This window comes from Branchiostoma floridae, chromosome 2 (genome assembly GCF_000003815.2).
Source record: "Branchiostoma floridae strain S238N-H82 chromosome 2, Bfl_VNyyK, whole genome shotgun sequence".
Taxonomy (NCBI): Eukaryota; Metazoa; Chordata; class Leptocardii; order Amphioxiformes; family Branchiostomatidae; genus Branchiostoma; species Branchiostoma floridae.
The window spans coordinates 3,380,156-3,400,327 of NC_049980.1; the positions used below are offsets into that span (position 1 = coordinate 3,380,156).

Consider the following 20,172-nt stretch of genomic DNA (forward strand, 5'->3'; position numbering starts at 1 on the left):
CTGGCATATATGTCTATTTAATCTAATTAGATAGGTAACCAATCACTTAGCCTGAATCTATATCCTAAAGAGGGGGGGGGGACAGCCAATCAGCGAGTCCGGTGTTATCTGGAAGAGTCCATTCTTACACGGAGGGGTTCATTTTTTTTTTAAAATTCATCCTCGGACTGGTAAAGTCTTTCAGTGGGTGTATTTTTGGACAGATCTATTTTGCAGTTTTACAGAAGGTGTGCTGGAAGAGTCTATTCTCGCACGGAGGGGGGATTTTTTTAAATTCATATTTTGGACTTTGGTGACTTCTAGTTTGTCAAAGTCTTTCAGCAGTGTTATTTTTGGACTGGTCTAATTTGCAATTTTAAATGGGTGTGCTGGAAGATTCCATTCTTGCATGGAGGGGGGATTTTTTAAAAAGCCATTGGCTTTTTTTAAAATCCATTTTTGGGACTTCAGTGATTATGTCAAAGTCCTATTTTAGCGGATGTATTTTTGGACTGCTCTACTTTACATGGAAGAGTCCATTTTTTGCACACGGAAGGAAAAATTTTTCAAATTCAGTTTGGACGGGTGATGATTCAAAATTCAATTTTTAGTGGAAGTGTTTTTAGACTGGTCTATTATACCTTTTCATGCACTGGGACCTTTTTTGCTAAATTCAATTTTGGATTTGGTTTCTTATTCAAAAGGCCAAGGTTTCAGTGGGAGTATTTCTGGACTGGTCTATTGTGCAAATTCACATAGGGTGCACTGGAGTCCATTCTTGAACGGGGTAATTTTGTAAGATTCCTTTTTGGGTTAAACCGTCATTAGTAAAAGTGATTTTTCAAATGGGTGATTTTGAAATAGTCTATTGTTGCATGGGGAGGAAGATGGCTGAAATATGCTGTATTTGCTCTCAAGCAAATGTCGGCCTTTCTAGTTAAGTCCATTCAAATATTTAATAGTCGTCCTGGGAAAGCTTATGAAAAAAGTCAGCCAAAATTCACATTTCATATACTAGACAGTATTCTACTGGAAGACGGTGTTAATTAATCTAACGGTAAAGTGATTTGGTTAACCCGGCTTTACAATTCATGCGAACACCGGCCGGATTTATAGATCGGTCAGAGCTCGCTGAATTTCAGCATCGACTGTATTTTTCGCTGAAAATCTGCCCATTCACAGATTGGACGGGTCACACGGCGACGTCTATCCAACACTAATGACTACCATCCCCCATAAGATGGTAGCATCTCTTGGACATGGATGAAGTACAATGAAGTGGGAATCGACTAGTATAATGATCAACTTTACTTATGGGTTTTGAGAAAATATATAGGGCATGAGTGGGGTGGACGGGCACCCTAAAAACAATAATATTAAGAGGAATTTTGCGACAGACCAATCCAAAATCTCATAAAAAGTTTAAAAGTCGTCTCAAGGCCACGCTGAATTTACGCGCAGCTTCCAGCAAACGTCGGCTAAAAATCGTCGGAAGCCCGCGTAATCGCCTGGACGTCGATCGTTCTTCGGCCGAAAATGCCCATTTTGAGCTCGCCAGTATGTCGGCCGAGTTAAGTTCTTTGTAAGGGGGGTTACTGTCTGCAACTTTCTCCGGTAGCGTACATGTCGAGTATACAACCTTCTTGGAGCAACAAAGTCGAAATTGAACTCCCGGCTTCTACATGTAGTTCCAGAGGCAGGACCGCTAACCATTGGACTATGCACGCTACACATGCATAAATGCTGTGTGAATAAAATGATGAATTAGAACGACTAAAACAAAACAGAATAAGATAGACAATAAAATAAGACACTGCAAAATAATATGGAACACCTATTACGTGTTTTTTTTTAATTTTTTTTATTGCAACAGATAAATACATAACATGATGGCGACACTGACTCAAGCTCAACATGTTTATTTTCGTGCCGTCATCAGAAACAAACTGAGAGTACAAAAGAACATTGAAACAAATACAGACAAGCAAAGCATTTAACAAAAATAATGTCAAGTAACACAAAATAACAAAATCATAGGATATTCGGACAGGTACTCTGGGCCAAGCTGGTAGGATAGAGATTCACTTATTCAAATCTTTTTGTTTCTTTTATGAATGATTGTCCATGCTGTAGAAGTTTTTTGTTAATTGAGTTGGATAGAAATGCAGACCCTCGAGTCATTAAATGGACTAAATCATTATCCGAGATATCGTCCATGTTTATGGCAAATCCTACCAGCTTATGCAAGTTGCTGAGGAGGGAAATACGGTATTGGGTGTAGTTAGGGCAGTACAAAAAATAATGATGAATACTTTCACAATGATGGCCACAGGCGCAAGCACTACTAGTAACAAGATTGCGAGAGTACAAGTTGGAGTTTAAACTATAAGTACCTAGACGGAAACGAGTGAGAATAGCGCAAGTGAAACGAGGACCTATGTTGAAGTATGGAACAGAGACAGGGCGCACGGATTTCACAATTTTTTTCTTAAAATGAGGAAGACTTAAGGAACTGTCGTGTTTGATACACGCACTAAGAAATAAGAAGATAATTTGTGACTTGGTAATGCATATGGCAAGGACATGAAGGACATAAGTCTTTACCATTCATGTTGAAACAAGCCTTGCTTGTCAAAGCTAAACCTTGTGGGTTTTTTGATGAGTGTAGTTCTATGCTTGCTATGTACATGTGGTAGTGCTATTTCTGTTTGTTACCTGTTTGTTACAAACACCGAGTAATAAGAAAAATCGCCTTGGTAACGCTTACTGCAAGGAAATGAGTCCTACTTTTATTTATCGTTTATCTTTTTTGAGAGTTAATCCTGTGGTTTTCTTTCATCCTAGGATATGTGATTTGGTGCTCTCTGTGTGGAAATTAGATGAATTTACATCTATTACCTGTTTGATACAAGCGCTAAGGCCACAGCAAGTAAATTTTATGGATGACATCCTCTGCACATTGCAAAAATAGTGCGATAGGGCGAAAAAAAACAAGATGGGTGAAAAAAACAAGATGGCTACATTTTCAAAAATTGGCACCATAAAGTTGTGATGACTGTTGTAAAAAGAAATAAAGGGACAAAACATGGCATCAGAGCCAACAATGCATTCGTTCCTGTATTTAAGACATGTACTGGTGTGGTAAAAGTGACACTAGTGTGTTAGACTGGCATCACCAACACAGTTGGTAACCACATTCATAGCTTCCATATTGGTGTCACTTTTACAACTATCCAATAAGTTTCATTTATACAACTACAGTTTTGGGTACCTTGCAAGTACCACTTCTACAAGTACAACTATTAGGCTACAACACAACATATTTGCTCAATTTGGTACTTTATCGTCATGTTGACCATCCCTGCAGAATAAAAAAAAAATTCTTTTTTTTTGTTCAGAAATCAGGCGAAAATTAATGCGCGCGCTGATGTCATCCATAAAATTTACTTGCTGTGGCCTAAGTAATAAAACTGACCACTCACACATTGAAACCGAAGCAGAACAAGCCGGGATGAACAATTTGCAAAATTCGTGCCACATTCGGATGGGAATAACTAGTCTTTGTGTATTCCTGGGTATTTGTAGTGCATTCTAGACATTCTCACTGCATTCCAGATATTATTTGGGTCAAATTCTGGCAGGATTTGAAGTGGCTTGCCGTTTTGGTTATCCGTCGAATGAGACCAGGATGATTCTAATAATGCAGTTGAATGCGGTCATACTGCAATTAGAACTTACACTTTAAATGTCGTTCGATATTTCTTCACTTCAAATGCACATGGAAATATTCCATCATTCATGTATCATCAAAGTCATTTATGGACAGGAACCGTAATCTCCAACCAGATCCACGGTGCGTAATGTATAGTATCAAACTTCCGGTGCCTGTTTGACTCCCTTAGCCGGCTACATTCCTTGGCCAGCTTTGATACTATCTTATGGCACCGTAGGATCTGCTTGGAGATTACAGGAACCGACCATATACACTTCGGACGGCAAATTTAACCAATCAACATGATGAAAGTGACAGAAGCTTACGAGACGGACGCCCACAGCTATCGAAGTTACATACAGGCAGAGATCAAAGAAAACCTTGCAGACAAAACTAGCTGTATTAAGACATATTAAGATAGATAAAAGATAAATTGAACTTTAAGGCGGACTTATTTCCTTACAATAAGCGGTACTAGGGACTTCATGTTGAAACCGAATCAGCTGGAATCAAGCAGAACCAGCTGGAATAAAGAATTAGCAAAATTTCGTGCCACAGTTGGACGGGAATTCCAAATGGGCCCAATACCTCTTCACATGAGAGGTAGAATGATCCGGAATGCCGTCTGAATGAAAATTCTTGTATATTCCTGGGTATTCGTAGTACATTCTGAAAATTCTCACTGCATTCCAGATATATGTGTTCAATCTTGTGTCCGGCCGGTTCTCTATCGAATGAGATCAGAATGTTTCACATAATGTTGGAATGCCTTAGAATGTGGTCGTTCTGCAGATAAAGAAGTTAGAATACACTTTGAATGCCGTTCGATATTTCTCCACCTCAAATGCACCTCTAAAGTTATGACCATGACAAAAACATACAGGACGGCCCCAAGAATAGGCAGAAATATATCTGGAACGCAGTGAGAATTTCTAAAATGCACTACGAATACCCAGGAATATATACAAAGAATAGTCATTCTGACGGCATTCCGGTTGATTCCGCTTCTCGTGTGAAGGGGCCATACCGATTATTGCAAGAAAATGAGTCCTGATTGAAGTTTTATTTCATCTTTGATCTCTCTTGATCTATCTTGTTGAAACTAGTCTCGCTTGTTAGAGCAAGGACGTTATATTACGTCCTTGGTTACAGTTAACCTTTTGGATTTCTTTGATCACAGTAAGTGTTCGACGCTCGCTGAACGCTGTGTCATCATTCTGAAAATGAGATAAATTTCCATCTGTCTGATACAAGTAATGACCAATATCACTTATTATAGCAAGGAAATAAGCCGTACTTAAAGTTTGTGTCTTTTTTTTCTGCTTTTATCTGTCTTGATGCAGCTAATTTCGTGCGCATGAAAGAACCTTGTGGCATTCTTTGATCTCGAATCTGCCAGTGTGGTTCGGAGCTGCGGCCGTCCACAGTCGTAAGCTATCAATTTACTCATGTTGATGGGTTAAATTGCCATCTTTGTGTATATGGTCGGTTCCCATCCATGCATGACTATAGTACATGTAGAATGTAAATGTACTATGACAGTTGTAGATGATATTTTGTACTATGAATGTAGGACACATTATTCGAAAACAGGGGAGCGAGTCTCCGTGCGCCTCGCTTCCCGCGGACGAGACACAGAATGAGAGCCCCGGTGTGGTGGGCGGAAGTGTGAATAGGCAAGGACGGACACGCGTTGACCACGTGTGAGGTCAGACAAAGACCGGGGACTGGGTTGTCGTAAATTAATAAAAATGACATCACTGACATTTTTCCACCATTGTAATAAATTGTTCTTTAACAATGACCAAAACGACGTACCACGTACGATTGTTGCGTAATAAAGTTAATTTATTCATTCATATAACAAACATCACCAATTACATCTATTATCTGCTTGAAACAAGCGCTTAGTAGAAAAAAACAGATCACCCAGTAACGCTAATAGCAAGGAAAGTAGTTGTTTAAGCCTGATTTACGTTCATAGAGTTTTATGTGTATGTAGTCCAGTGGTTAGCGGCCCTGCATCTGGACCTAGAAGCCTGGCTGTGTCGCCCATACACGAGCTATTGGAAACTATCGCAGTCCTTGGGACGGGACGGTACGTGGCCATGGTGCACTGTCCATTGTGTTTGCTAAAGAGCTAAGGGAATTTCCCCGGTATCTCACCTCACCTCACCTAGTCCCATCCTCATCAGGAGGGTCGGGGACCGTGGTTACCTCTTGCACAAGTCCTAGGTACAATGAATTGTAAATAGTACTGTACATTGCGTCTGTCTTCTCTGTTAGGATCAGTGGAAGAGTAGCTCTTAACTTCAGTGAGGCTAAAATGACTTGAGCATGTTCGAGAACCGACACACTAATAGATAACCTTCACGGTGATATACGGAACCTATAGTAAGTTACATCCTTGGGGGGGGGGGGGGGGCATCCATCTGTCTCGAGAGACAATGGTAGGCAGGCAGTGTGGGTTAGGCGACCCGTCTACCCGGCCTGCACGTGACTTTTTAAGGTGAAGGAGGGGTATGCACTTCCTTCTCCTCCCTCTCGTCTACTAGCGCACTAACAGGGGCAAGTGCGTCCAGCGCGTAGGACGGTCCCAGCAGATGCAGATTTAATTTGTTGTTTGGAGTTTCCGTCTCCTAGGAGGACGTCCGACCAAGGACTGAGTTAAGTGAAGAAAGTCGTGTAAAAGATCGGTGACCCGGCAGCCGGATTCGAACTCAGGACCTCTTGGTCCAACTGAGCCCAACGCGCTGCCGATTGCGCCACGCGATCTTACGCCACCCTTAATTTCTAGTCTACCTTAATCAGCTCGTACCAACCCGCGTGACTAAAGAGCGCGTCCCTCTTGTCTCATGAATCCAATAGTAATATTTTAACTTATAATTAACCCAAGCATGTATCATAGATACCAGACGTTTTATGACTGAATGAATTTTTTACTTAACCTTCAATTCACAATTCATATGCTGTGATTTGCCACTCATTGTTGTTTGTTTTTGAGTGTCTTTTTTGTTATTGTTGTTATTTTAGTGTTATTATTTCTGTAATTCTTATTTTCAGAGGTGTCGCTTATATTAACATTAGCTAATAGCTAGAGTTCATCCACTTTGTCTTGTATCTTCTTGTTTTGTTGAATAAAAAAACCCCAGATAACTCAATCAATCAAAAACAGCAAGAACATTTCTACCGTAAGAAATACAAATCAATGAAGCAAAAACGCATGTCTTCATATGATATAAATATATTTCATCAAATAACATACCAATAATACATTTACCAATGTTACATCATCCATGTCACACTTTGGCACAAAATCATCACTCAATGGAATTATTACTCACAAATTTCATTTAATGATCTAACAGAAGTTTTCGATAGCTTTAAACAACCGACTTTATAGAACAGAAGCTTTTTGTTACTCCGAAGGACGGGCATACCGGCTGTACAAATACAGATACAGAAGCTGGTGTGTTACACCGAAGGGCGGTTATACCAGCTATACAGAAAAAGATACAGATACATAGTACAGAAGAGGACCATACAATATAAATCGATCTTCAATTACAAAAAAAAAACAAACGCCTAACTACTTTAATTAACGTGTAGGCGTAGCCTCTATAGCAGGCTCTCTAGGGCCGTTTTTGGCTCATAATACACTTTTGCTGGCCATTTCTTTTTGTACGGGGTCGCTGATTGCTGGCCTTTTCTGACTGCCGGCAGTCAAAAAAGGCCCTAGATAGCCTGCTATGGAGGCTACGCCTACACGTTAATTAAATCGAAACTGGCTGAACCTATCCTTTACCTGGCCCTGACAAAATAGATTTTCAATACAACACTCGACATGATGAACCAATTCTCTAACTTAATTAAGGGACTGTTTAGAAGACTGAGGTTTCATGCAGAAGATCAATAGACAGTTGGATCATCTTAGGTCTAACCGTCTTAATTATCTCATTTCTTTATCAGTGCTCTAAACTGATGTTTCATACATGAAAACTTCTTTGGGAGCCGAATTTGGAGGATTGGTATCTTATTTTTTAATCATGAAAATAATTATTTTGGAAATATACGCTAACTTCAAAGATGATGGTTACACATTTTAACCCATTTCTTTTACCAGAAGTTAATTCTTCATTCATCCTAATCATCCCATTTCTTTATCAGTGCTCTAAACTGATGTTTCATACATGACAATATCTTGAGGAGAAGCCGAATGTGGAAGTGTTCTCACGTTTACCTCATTGTTTTCTTCCTCGAAGAATTCGTTCTCTTCCCGCCGCCGCCTACGAGCGACAGCCGCATCTCTCTTAATCTCGTGGAGGTAGTAACTGGGATGATCGGTGGTGGTCCAGGACTTGTTCCGCTTCATCCCCAGCGCGGACCGCAGGCTCTCCCGAAACTTCTGACTCGTGAAGACGTAGAGGATGGGGTTGGCGCAACTGTTGGCGTATGACATGACCATGGCGACGTGAAAAGCGAACGCAACGCCCGACGTCGGCTGCAGGTCTGCGATCAAGTTCACGAGCTGACACAGGTGGAACGGCAGCCAGCAGATCACGAAGGTCACGATCATAGCGAGGACTGTGTGCGTCACTTTTGTCCGCGTCCTGGAGGCGACCCTGGCCACTTCAGTGTGCGTGGACTCGTTTTGTTTGAGATGGCGCACGACTCGTAGGTAGGACACGCTGATCACTACCAGTGGAATGACGAAGCCCACGATGAACATGTAAGAAATGAAAGCTTTGTACCAGATCAGGGAGTTTTCGGCGGGCCAGTCCAGCATGCACATGTAGTCCGCGTTCCACATCTCCATGGCGTCGCTCACCACCATGACGGGGATGGACAGCAGGAAGGCCGCCGCCCACACTGAAAGGCTGACGGCGATCGCCACTTTCGGCCGGCGGAGATCGGGGTGGCTGGTGGCACGGACGATGGCCAGGTAGCGGTCCACGCTCAACACGGCCACGTTGAAGACGCTGTTGAACAGGTTCATAGCGTCCATAGATAAGACAATCTTACACATGGCTCTCCCGAACACCCATCTCTCCATGGCTGAGGATGCGGAGATGAAGGGGACACCGAGCATGAAAAGGGTGTCGGCTAGTGACAAGTTCAGAATGTAGTAACTCGTAGCGTCCTTTGTCTTCGTGTGTACCAACAGCGTGTAGATCACCAACAGGTTCCCCACCAGGCCTAACGCCGTGACGAGGCCGTACACGGTGGGGGCAACGATTGCTGTGATGGCGTTCGGGACCGGCTGCGGTGTCAGGAGGCCATACGTGCCGTTAGGGAAGCTCCAATTCGCCGCTGAGGAGGCATTCATGGTGGCGGAGTGTCCGGTAAGAAAATTGAACATTTCCATAGCAAAAATTCTATAGAATGAAGTGTGGCAAACAGGCCTAGATGGAATCTTGCTGCCCAATGTAGGTACAGGAGGACCTAAAGTCTAAGGTATGTACAGGCCTGCTTGATCAAACTGTGATCACAGGAGTTTCGTTGCTACCTGTCGCTGTCGCAGGAGACACTCAATAAAAGAGCCAAGATTTCTGTGAGCGTTTCTTTCTTTCGCCCACTTTCCGGTATACTAGTACAAGCTACAGGACGGACCTGTCAATCTTGATCCGCTAATGAGGCCTCATATGCACCACAGATAGGCCGTTACAGGTTCTGATTGGATGGAGGCTTTAATTGGGTCTTTTATAGAACCAATCAATGGGACTTCACATCGCCTGTTAAGCCATATGGACTAATGATCGACGTCATAAATACGTACAACCATACAATGTCCTCCTATACATCGGAAATAGTAATTCTCTCCTTGCCTCCAAGGAGATACTAGTAGGGAAGGTATTGACCTGTTCTGAGGACTGTCCCTTCACAAATCGTATCTAACGCTACAAAAAATAACTGTAGAGGGGGAGTGGAAGAGGTCAAAAATCAACTTTTGTCCCTACCCTAGTTCCAGTCCAGAAATTTCTCAAACCCTCCCTGGTTCCCAGTCCATAATGCCCCAAACCCTCCCTAGTTCCAATCCAAAATTGCCCAAACCCTCTCTAGTTCCAACCCAAAATTGCCCAAACCCTCCCTAGTTCCAAGTCCAAATTGGCGCAAACCCTCCCAAGTCGGAAGCCTTTGGATGAAAAACGATCTCGTATGAAAATGAATAAACGAGACTCAACAAAATGACATGAAAATTAATACCACCACGTATGGCAATGAGGTTCGCCATCCAGGTAATAAGATATGCATGTGGAGGATAAAAGTTACTCAACCAACTGGGCGCATTTTGGAAATGGTCAGACTTTTAAGGTAGCATCCATTTCCTTTGAAGCCACACAGTTCAAATATCAAGACAATCCACCTAGGCCTTCTGCATTTATTGTGTTCAGACACACACACACACACACACACACACACACGCGCACACAAGCACAGGACAGACACACACACACACACATGCATGCATGCACACAAATACACATGAACCATGCCCTTCATTGCTTAAAGGCAATTAAGAGATTACAACACTAATTCAACACACCCATAACTTTTATTTCTTCCAGCAACACTAAACGGCTTAAGGCAGTACGTACGTCTGATGTATTCATATCCTTAAGACTCCATAACAGAAGATATCTGTTTGTGCTTTGATTAATCTTGTATTAGGTTGAAGTTTCTGTTCCTATAAAATAAATCCACTACAGTCAAATACATGACATAATGTAGTTTACTGTACAGCCTTTTGCTTCTTTAGGTTTCAAATGCACAAAAAAGATCAATACTATTGTATCCATTGTAAAATATTACAAGGTAGATTAGACTTCAGCCAAGATAAACTATATGACGTGGCAAAATTTCACAGTTGAAGCACAGAGCACACACTGTAGGAGTAGTGATGTTCCTTGTTGTTTTTTACTCTATTTGCGGAACCACTTTGTGAGGGTCTTCGTTCTCTTGATTTTCTTCTGGAGTTGCAGGATGCCGTACAGTAATGCCTCAGCTGTAGGGGGGCAACCTGGAGTGAGACAGTGCAGGAGATTGGTCAGTAACCGCATTTAGCCCACAGTAACAGCATTTAGGCCCTAGTTACAACATTTAGGGCTCAGTCACAACTAGGGCTGGGTATCGGTACAGCGTACCGGTACAAAACCGGTTTTTCTTATTGGACCGGTCCAGAAAAACCGGACCTGAAAAAATTCGGTGGACCGGATGTTGGACCGATTAGAAAATTAACATATTATTTTATCAGACATTCACATCTTTTGGCGCTTGCAGGTGGAAGAAAATAACAAGAGTGAAGTAGAGTAGAGTTTATAGTAATTTCTACCAAGTTTTACAGCCAATCATACAGGTGCAGTTAGCGTTGTAGGATTTAAAACGCCAGTGTAAGTCTAATACTCCACCAAACAGATTTCTTTGTTGTGAAATGGATGAGTCATACTGAATCAGGTCCAGGTTCAGGTCCGGACCTGGACCTGATCCTTTGGACCTGAACCGGACCTGGACCTAAATTTTCTGTACCGGTGACATTTACACAAAACATGTAGGCCACAGTAACAACATTTAGATCACAGTTACAGCATGTAGGCCATAGTTACAACATTTAGACTACAGTTACAACATGTAGGCCTCAGTTACAGCATTTAGACCTCAGTTACAACATTAAGACTACGGTATAACATTTAGGCCTCAGTTACAACATTTAGGCCACAGTTATGGCATTTGGGCCACAGTAACAGCATTTAGGCCTCAGTATCAACATTTAGGCCACTGTTACAACATTTAGGTCTCAGCTACAACATAAGGGAGTCAGTATCAATATTTAGGCCATATCAGCGTGCAAAATACCCACTTGCACACTTGCACATTGCAACCACTTTTTGCTTGGTGCAACTTACTTCTAAGCTCAGGTTGCACAGGGTGCAACTTAGATTTTGGGCCTCAGAACTCTATTTTGTTGTCAATTTACTTGATTTTTAGTTTGAAACAAACAAGCTTATAAGTAAATGATAGTAAAAGGTTATGTATTTTTTTCAGAGATTAGTGAATTGTAGGTGGTGCAACTTGAAAATCAGTTGTGCAACCTAGTTTTTGCCCCAGGTTGCACAGTGTGCAACCTGGCTCAGAAAAGTATTTTGTACACTGCATATCTACAATATGTAGGCCTTGGTTACAACATTTAGGCCTCAGTATCAATATTTAGGCTTCAGTTTCAATATTTAAGCCTCAGTATCGACACTTAGGCCTCAGTATCAACATTTAGACCACAGTTACAACATTAAGGTCACAGTTATGACATTTGGGCCACAGTAACAACACTTAGGCCACACTGATTTGAACATAAGGATGACATTTTCCAAGCACTGCAAAACTGATGTCAGCGTACATACACCAACGGTTTGACTGTACCAAAGGTTTGACTGAACTGCCAGTTTGACTGTACATGTACAAACAGTTTGACTGTACAAATGGTTTGACTGTACCAACAATTCATCAAAGCTTACCACATATGAGATAGATCAGGGATATCAGTACTTACCAGGTACATAGATGTCCACAGGCACGATCCTGTCACATCCCCGCACCACAGAGTAGGAGTAGTGGTAGTAGCCGCCTCCGTTAGCACAGCTCCCCATAGACACAACATAGCGGGGCTCAGGCATCTGGTCATACACCTGGAACAATGGCAAAGCAAGACGATCAGGGATGGCAGACTTCACCCCCTTACAGGCTTTTAGCTTGGATTTTATCATAGGGGGTCCAAATTTTTTGGTGAGTCGTAATAAGCGATATAGGAGTAACTATTGTAGGGGGATCCAGGGGCATCCACCTTCCAATCAAGGTGCAGACAGAATTGCAAGTTAAAATGGTGCATTTTAGGGTATCCTTAGGGGCAAAATTACTGTAAGAGAGTCACAGTAGAAGACTGTGACCACAAATGCCCTAGTGGCATCGCTGGTCAATCAGAATTTCATGCTTGGCAGAGGAACTACTCCCCAGTGTAAGGGCGTCCAGTGCGTCCTATTTCTTGTTATTTTAAGAAAAGTGCGTCGAGATGACGCCATAATGCATGCATTACTAAAAGCAGGCCTTGTTCATACTGAATTTTTTTTACAATGTATTTGCTCAAGTTGATAACTCATTTTAAAAGGGGCACATGCATAGGACAATAAGCTTGATGAGGTAAAAAAAAAAAAAATTCACGGTTCTTAGTGGCAAGTGTGTAGATGTTGACACACTGGCAGCACCAAATCCGTAGGTGTTTTTGGGACCATGTCGGGCAAGATTTTTCCATTGAGTGAGATTTTGAAATACTTTTTACAGTCATGACAACAAACAATGGTCAATATAAAAAAAGGATAGGCATTGCCTCTGAGGCAATAATTAAAATTCCATTGCTGGAAGTGACAATTGAATTCTGGGAAAGTGAAAAGTTGGTTCAGGCAAGTAAATTTTGTTAGTTCGGGCAAGTAAATGTACTTACCCGCTAGGACAAGTGAATTTTAGAAAACTTGTCCAACCTTCCCTGTTGCACTTAAACACATTGATGGTATTGTGGCTTTATTGTGGAAAGGTGCTGTGAACACTAGGAAAATAAAATTAAACCTGAACATTTCAAGACTAGTAATGTACATGTAGCTCATCAAACCTCACCTTGCGTAGAGCAGGCGCCATCTTGTTTGTGAGTGTGCCTGCCACGATCATGACGTCTGCCTGGCGGGGACTGGCGCGGAACACCACGCCGAATCTGTCCATGTCGTACCGCGGAGCCGCCATGTGCATCATCTCAACAGCGCAGCACGCCAGCCCAAAGGTCATAGGCCACAGGGAGCTCTGCAGAAAAATACAAAAGGTTATTACAATGACGTATAATAAGGTTAAGGTAGTCCCAAATCCTTTTTAGGCAGTAGGGACAGTGGGTTCTTTTCCACTGTGTCTAGGCTTAGGACACAGTATTGGAAGCCCAACCCTCTTCTTCTACTGCCTTTAAACTCCCCACTCAAAGTTAGGTACCCATTTTTACAGCTGAGCGGAGTGAGGAAGGCAGTGAAAAGTGCCTTTCCCCAGGGAACAACATTGGTGGCATGTCAGGGCAAGGAGGTTTACCCTAACCTTTATCACCAACCATTAGGCCAATATGATGCCAACAGGAAAACACTTGAAATTTGTAGTTGTGCAATATTATCACTGATTTTGCAACTGAATAATCCATTCCAAAGTAGGTACTACATATACTGTACATTGTATTGTGTGACAGAATGCCACCTAGTGAATGGAGAAGGAACTGCACTAGCTATTTACACACACACACACACACACACACACACACACACACACACAGTGCCTGGAAATTTTGTTATATAACTCTGGGTGGAGTTTGAATCAAAGCTGTAATACCATAAAAATGAACAAGGATGATATAAAGGTGGAAGGCATTCTGTGACATTTGCATCTGTTTTCCGATATTTTTGTTAACTTTATAATACAGCACACTGTGCAACCTGAAATTTTGCAGTTGGAACACTGCTTTTTGCCCACCAACATGCATAAGCTTTTGTATTTATTTTTTGGTAACATAAAACATTTATATAGTTACATATAACTGGAAGAAAAGATAATGGATAAGTAGCTGATTTGAAGAAAGTAACAACTTGAAAGTGGGACAACCTGAAATGTTGATGGTGCAACCTGGCTTTTGACTCAGGTTAACGATAAACTCATTAAAACAAGTTTTTCAAGGTCTCAATTCAGGAAATTTGCCCTGCCGCTATGACCCAGAAATTTTGAAAACCTGGCAGTTCTCATGGTTATGAAACAGAAACAAAAGAAGATGACTGACCCTGCGAGCCCAGTTGACCAGATCGTCCAGCCTGGCCACCACGAACTCCGCATCACTGGGTTTGGGAGCCGGGGTGACCGCGTTGGTGTCCTCTGCCGGCACCAGGCGTATTCTGACAACACGGCGTAACAAAATCACGATGTTAAGACGGCACTCAAAAATTACAATACTGTTTGTGACCTTTCAAGTCCAACGAACAAAAAAACGGCACTGACTATGTATGGGGTAATGTTGAATTGTGTGATGTGTATATTCCAATCATATTGGCAGTCATTTAGTAACACACATACTCACACACGCACATACATGCACTCATTGACACATTGGCTGCTTAGAAAACAAAATATTTCCTGAAAAATTTTTCTTTAAAAGTTTGTGGGCCAGAGTCTAGCCTCTGAAGGGGGAACAACACAGAACCATAGATGGGAAACCCTGGTAATTTGGAATTTCTTGCAAGGTTCTTCAAGGTACAATGTACATTTAGAGCAACTATTCTCTTTGACAAGATCTTGGTTCTCTTGAAAGTGTTCAACATAAATGTCCAGTGTCACTGACAAAAGGTAGTGAATGACTGTTTCCAAAATTATATCCATTGTCTTGTCAATGAGTTACTGCTATTTCAAGTATTTGACACATCTTTTTACCTGGACGTCTAAGCTTCTTTTTCACCAAGACTCCATGACAACTACTGAAAGTAGAAAGAGACAGTGTAGCTCCGCATACCTGCTTTGAGCCTGATCAGACTTGCTGTCGTGTACAGTCCTGATGGCCTGGCACCCTGTGGGCACGTGTCTGGGAAAAAAAAAAAAAATGGCATGCATGTAAACAATCTGTGTGTGACAAAATAGAGTTCCCAAAACATACATCATACATGTATCAGAAAATGCAGAATGGGGGCTCTAAGGTGGTCATTTGCATTAGGCCATGTTGATTTGATCATATGGATGACATCCTCCGGGAACTCCAAAACTGATGCGAGCGAGCGAATAAAAAAAAAGTTTGGCCAAAAAAAAAAAAGTTGCCTTCAGTATGAAATCAAAGTGGCCAGGAAGGTTGAACATAGGACTAAACACACATAGTATGGTATACCAACAGTTAGGTGTAGGGACCAGTACATCATACGGGTGCAAAACATTTTTTCTTCTTGGACCAATCCGAAAAAAACAGACCTGAAAAAAACAACAGAGGAACAGGTTTCGGCAATTACAAAATGGACACACTATGTCGGCAGCCATTTGGGGTCTAACAGGGGGGGCCAAGAAGACAACAAGAGCGAAGTCAAGTAGAGTTTATAGTCAATTGCACCAAGTTTCTACAGTCAGAGGTACAGAGACAGTTAGCCTTTATTACATGGAGATGGGATTTTAAAATGCAGTGGGAGTCCAATAATCGACCAAACAGATTCCTTTGTAGCAAAATTGACCAATTACCATTGTTTTGAGTATTGCCAGTTCTCAAGTTTCCACAGACAATCAGGTCCAGGTTCATGTCCGGACCTGGAAATGATCCTCTGGACCTGAATTTTCTGTACTGGTACCTCCTCCAACCAACAATAGATTTTTTTTCTTTCTGTCCTTTCACATCTTATTCTTTGACTTAAGATTCGTTTTGGCATTCTATGGCATTAGTTATCTGTTTTCTGATACTTTTTTTCAATCTACGGAATATTTGTGCTCATTTTACAGCTGCTTTGCACAATTTATTGTGTGGTCGAAAACTTTTTTTGGGGGGGAAACGGCCGAAAATTGGTGCGAGCGCAGATGTCATCCATATAATCAAATCAACGTGGCCTTAGTAGTACTGTATAAGTTTGACAGTAATCATTTTACTTCTATGTTGTACATGTATTTATCTTTTGACAGCATTCCCTCTTGAAAGTTGACAAAAGTACAGCTCAGGTATCCAGCCTTTTATTATGTCTCCACTAACAGCATAGTGTTCAGCAAAGCTTGTAGAACGATCATTTTAGAAAAAGAAAAAAGGCCAAGTTGAAGACAGTTGCCAAGAAAGCATCCTTACCTTTGAAGAACTGCTAGGTTTCCAAAGACACCAGGACGCAGGACTGTGAGAAAAAAAAAAAGAAAAGAAAAAAAAACAGTTTATTTAACACTGACATAGTACATACTAGTAAGTAAGTACTGACATAATACGTACTACGGTAGTCTCAGGGCTCTAAATACTTTTTTCTGCATACTTGCACTAGTGCAGGTAACATTGAAAATTACCTGCACCACTATGAACTTGGGAAGTATGGATCATACTAAAATTGTTGAGGAACCATTGCTATTTTCTCTTTATACTTTACGCTGTGGCTATTGACACACTCAGTGTCAGTGTTTCCGCCAGAGGGGCGTCCACCCGTCCATTGACGGTCTCATTTCGTTTTGGACGGCTGGAACGCAAGCAGAGGCCGTCCTCATAAAAAAAATGCGACCCACATTTTGCCGAGAAATCTGTACGAAAGTCGATAAATGTAAACCGCTGTTTTGTGTTTTGTATTGAAGCTAGACGCTTGGGGACGCCGTCCACAGCCAAAAAGCCGCTCACTGTTTGTTTTGCTATTGTTATGATTGTTGACAATGTGTGTCGGCGGCCTTTCACATACGATAATCTCATTAAAACCCGTTTTTCAAGGTCTCAGTTATGCGAATTTTCCCTGCCACATTTCGAAAACTTGGCGGTAGGTCGATCTCGCTATTACAATACAAACTAATAGTTGTTATTGGGAGAAATAACTTAATGAGAAAACACACTAACTTTGTCTAGATATTAACAACTTTAGTCTCTGTTTTCATCATCAATCATCGTAAACAAAACAAAACACGATGATCAGAAACATGTGCCCACCGGGTGCTTGGCACGGGAAATCCCCAACCTCTTTCAAGTTCGTTATCGGCAACACAGCGGAAAAATAAAGTGTTCACAAAAGAGGTGATGGACGTAAAAAACATCAAGTATAACTTTGGTTCCTTTTTATATGAGTTTTGAGCCCGCAAAATCTCCGAAAACGGCAGAAATTTTCGGGATAAATACGCATCAAAAATGGCGGTCAGTAGCTGTTGTGTATCCTAGCCAATCACAGCGCTAGTTTCCTGTGACGTCGCTAGCTTTCCCAGATCTCGCGAGAAGTCACCACGTGAGATTGCGGGATTTCGGCCGCCATTACCATTACGCTCACTGTCGCCGATAGACGATGTTATTCGTCATTTCTGAACGCAAATTTCTCGATCTATGGAAGGTTTTAGATGATTTATAAGTATACTACAACATAAAAGAGAATATATACAAATGCTATTTCTTTTTTGAAAGTCCAAGAACCGTTTCTAGAACTTTTTAAAAGCCGTAGTACCCGTTCGGTGCGGCATACCGGTACGCGGCACAGATCATAACACTTCGGCACTGAACTTAATCGGACGTTAGTTGTTTTGTTTTTTCTTGCGACAGTTAACCATTAACTTTAATTTTCGCGATTTTACAATTAAATTTAATTTTCGCGGTTTTACAATTAAATTTAATGTTCGCGGTTTTGCAATTAAATTTAATTTTCGCGGTTTTCGCGCCCCAAGGTGGACGGCCTCCCAGCTGAGGTCTGGCGGAAACACTGCTCAGTGTGCCAATAGCCAAACAGGCTATTGACACACCGAGATGCCAGTCAGCCAATCAGAGCTTGTAACATGCCTTTCCGGCAATATTTTACACAAGCAATAGTTGATTAGACATTGTTCGGAAGATTAGACATTGGAATCTTTCGACTTGGAATGAACGGACGTATTCAAATTATGCCCTACATTTGGATACCTGTTAATACAACCTTCATCGTGCAAATTTGGTGTGGCTTAGTGGATAGAACGTTGACCCGGAAATTCATGATTACAGCTTCGACCCGGTTCGAGTCCGCGCCGGAGTTTTTTAAATTTAAAAAAAAAAATTTTTCTAGTCCCTTTTTAAACATCCATTTGATATAAGAATATTTTATATATAAACAACTTTTAAAGTTTCTGTTAACATCATAAACCAAAAATAACACTGACCACAAAACATGTCATAATTTTCGGCCGTGTGGTTCCGGCGCTATCGGCAGCGACTCGGAAGAATATTTCTTTCACATTAAAAATAATGGAGGTAAAACAACAACTATAACTTCGCTTCCTTCGTGATATAAGTTTTGAGGCCGCAAATTCTCCAATACGGCAGGAATTCGTCGGTAAACACAGCTGAAAACGTTTTCCTAACCGATCCAACATGGCTGCCATGGAGCATCACATGCGGTGACAGTAAAACTAGCACCCTATATGATAGCAGATTCCGATGTTTAAAATTGTGCCGTAAACACGTGAAAAAGATCGTATTTTGGGTTGATAATGGACACAGGATGCCATTTGTATTTTTCAGAGTGTTGATTGTCAAATATAATCGTAAGATTTCCTCATTTTAGTGGTTTCTAGCACTGGGTGTGTCAATAGCCTAAACAGTCTATCGCCACACTGAGTGTGCCAATAGCCTAAACGGGCTATCGACACATTCAGTGTGTCAATAGCCTGTTTAGGCTATCGACACACTGGGTGTGTCAATAGCCTCGCTCTATACTTTATAGGTGGTAACAGTCAAAGCAGCTGATAACACCTACATAATAGGACATTTATATACTAGGAGGAATTTCCAGCCCCGACTAGTACACTACATAACTTTGCTTTGAAGGGTGCGCATTTGCACGGCTTTGTGTTTGATGTGTAACAAAATCTTCATCTACTATTGTTCCATTTATATCAGGGTTCTCCCAAGAGAGTGGAATAAGGGAGGCCCTCCACTATACTCTCAGCCAGCTCCACTATACTATTTTTCAAATTTAGTGTTTCTCCCCTATTTTCTTTGTTAGTTTTGCTACAATTAATGACAATTCACAGATTTTTGTGCCAAGTGGCATCACTTTTCCAGTCAGCATTGTCTGCAAAAACTTGTGAATGAGCAATGATCAAAACAATAGTCGTTTTGCCACTTCACAACAAAGGAATCACAACAGTTTATTATACTTGTAGTATTTGACACCCTCTGTCATTGCAAAATGAACCCATTTTCACGAAAGCGCAGCGCGTTGGTGCGGGTTATAATTTTTTGCCAGCCCCTCCACTATACTAAAAAATTCTGGGGAGAACCCTGTATATTATAGTGAGTATCTGACAGACAGGCCCACAGATGCATATATCATTTCATAACCTCTGGAAGTCACAAAATATCGATCTGCATTTGTACATAAACAAGGCTCTACAAAAATACGTGTTAACGTTACGTAAAAGTTCTTGACCCTAATTAACCGGTCCATATTTTGTTGTGTAAACATCAACCGACATATTCAACGATGTGGCGGGGAAAATACGCGGTTTACACTAAAAACTCTGCCATCATTGGCTACCTAAAACCACAAAGAGCATTCAGGGTTGAAAATATAGACGTTAAGCTCAAAAACGGAGGCGAAAAGTAAGAAAGTTTGCGAAGATGCGTAGTACTTACATCCCAACGCCGCCATGTTGGATCTCTGTGACCTCTATTGAGGTCATGTGACCAAAATTTATATAATTTCGTTACAAAATCTTGTTTTTCTGTAAAATAAGAATACAAGTTTCATAACAATCTATTTTAC

At 41.3% G+C, this 20,172-nt stretch overlaps 2 protein-coding genes across 2 annotated transcripts; both read right to left on the minus strand.

The window, feature by feature from the left end:
* Positions 1 to 6,968: 6,968 nt before the first annotated feature.
* On the minus strand, positions 6,969 to 9,529 carry LOC118404125 (somatostatin receptor type 5-like). Its single transcript, XM_035803125.1, has one exon. It carries the CDS (start codon positions 9,054 to 9,056, stop codon positions 7,863 to 7,865), a length of 1,194 nt encoding a protein of 397 aa, XP_035659018.1. The 5' UTR covers positions 9,057 to 9,529; the 3' UTR covers positions 6,969 to 7,862.
* Positions 9,530 to 10,587: 1,058 nt separating this feature from the next.
* Positions 10,588 to 20,111, minus strand: LOC118410183 (NADH-quinone oxidoreductase subunit B-like). The gene is made up of 7 exons (XM_035811723.1): positions 20,043 to 20,111; positions 16,554 to 16,596; positions 15,258 to 15,326; positions 14,535 to 14,646; positions 13,349 to 13,528; positions 12,234 to 12,369; positions 10,588 to 10,709 (listed from the first exon to the last, which is right to left on the minus strand). Exons 1-7 carry the CDS (start codon positions 20,056 to 20,058, stop codon positions 10,612 to 10,614), a joined length of 654 nt encoding a protein of 217 aa, XP_035667616.1. The 5' UTR covers positions 20,059 to 20,111; the 3' UTR covers positions 10,588 to 10,611.
* Positions 20,112 to 20,172: the final 61 nt, after the last annotated feature.

Excerpts from the sequence above, each read along its gene's own strand:
- LOC118404125 (XM_035803125.1), bottom strand. The coding sequence starts at position 9,056 with ATGGAAATGTTCAATTTTCTTACCGGACACTCCGCCACCATGAATGCC.
- LOC118410183 (XM_035811723.1), bottom strand. Across the intron at positions 14,647-15,257 it reads TCTGATCAGGCTCAAAGCAG|AATACGCCTGGTGCCGGCAG; the intron begins GTATGCGGAGCT and ends CCGTGTTGTCAG. Across the intron at positions 13,529-14,534 it reads TGGTCAACTGGGCTCGCAGG|AGCTCCCTGTGGCCTATGAC; the intron begins GTCAGTCATCTT and ends ATTTTTCTGCAG.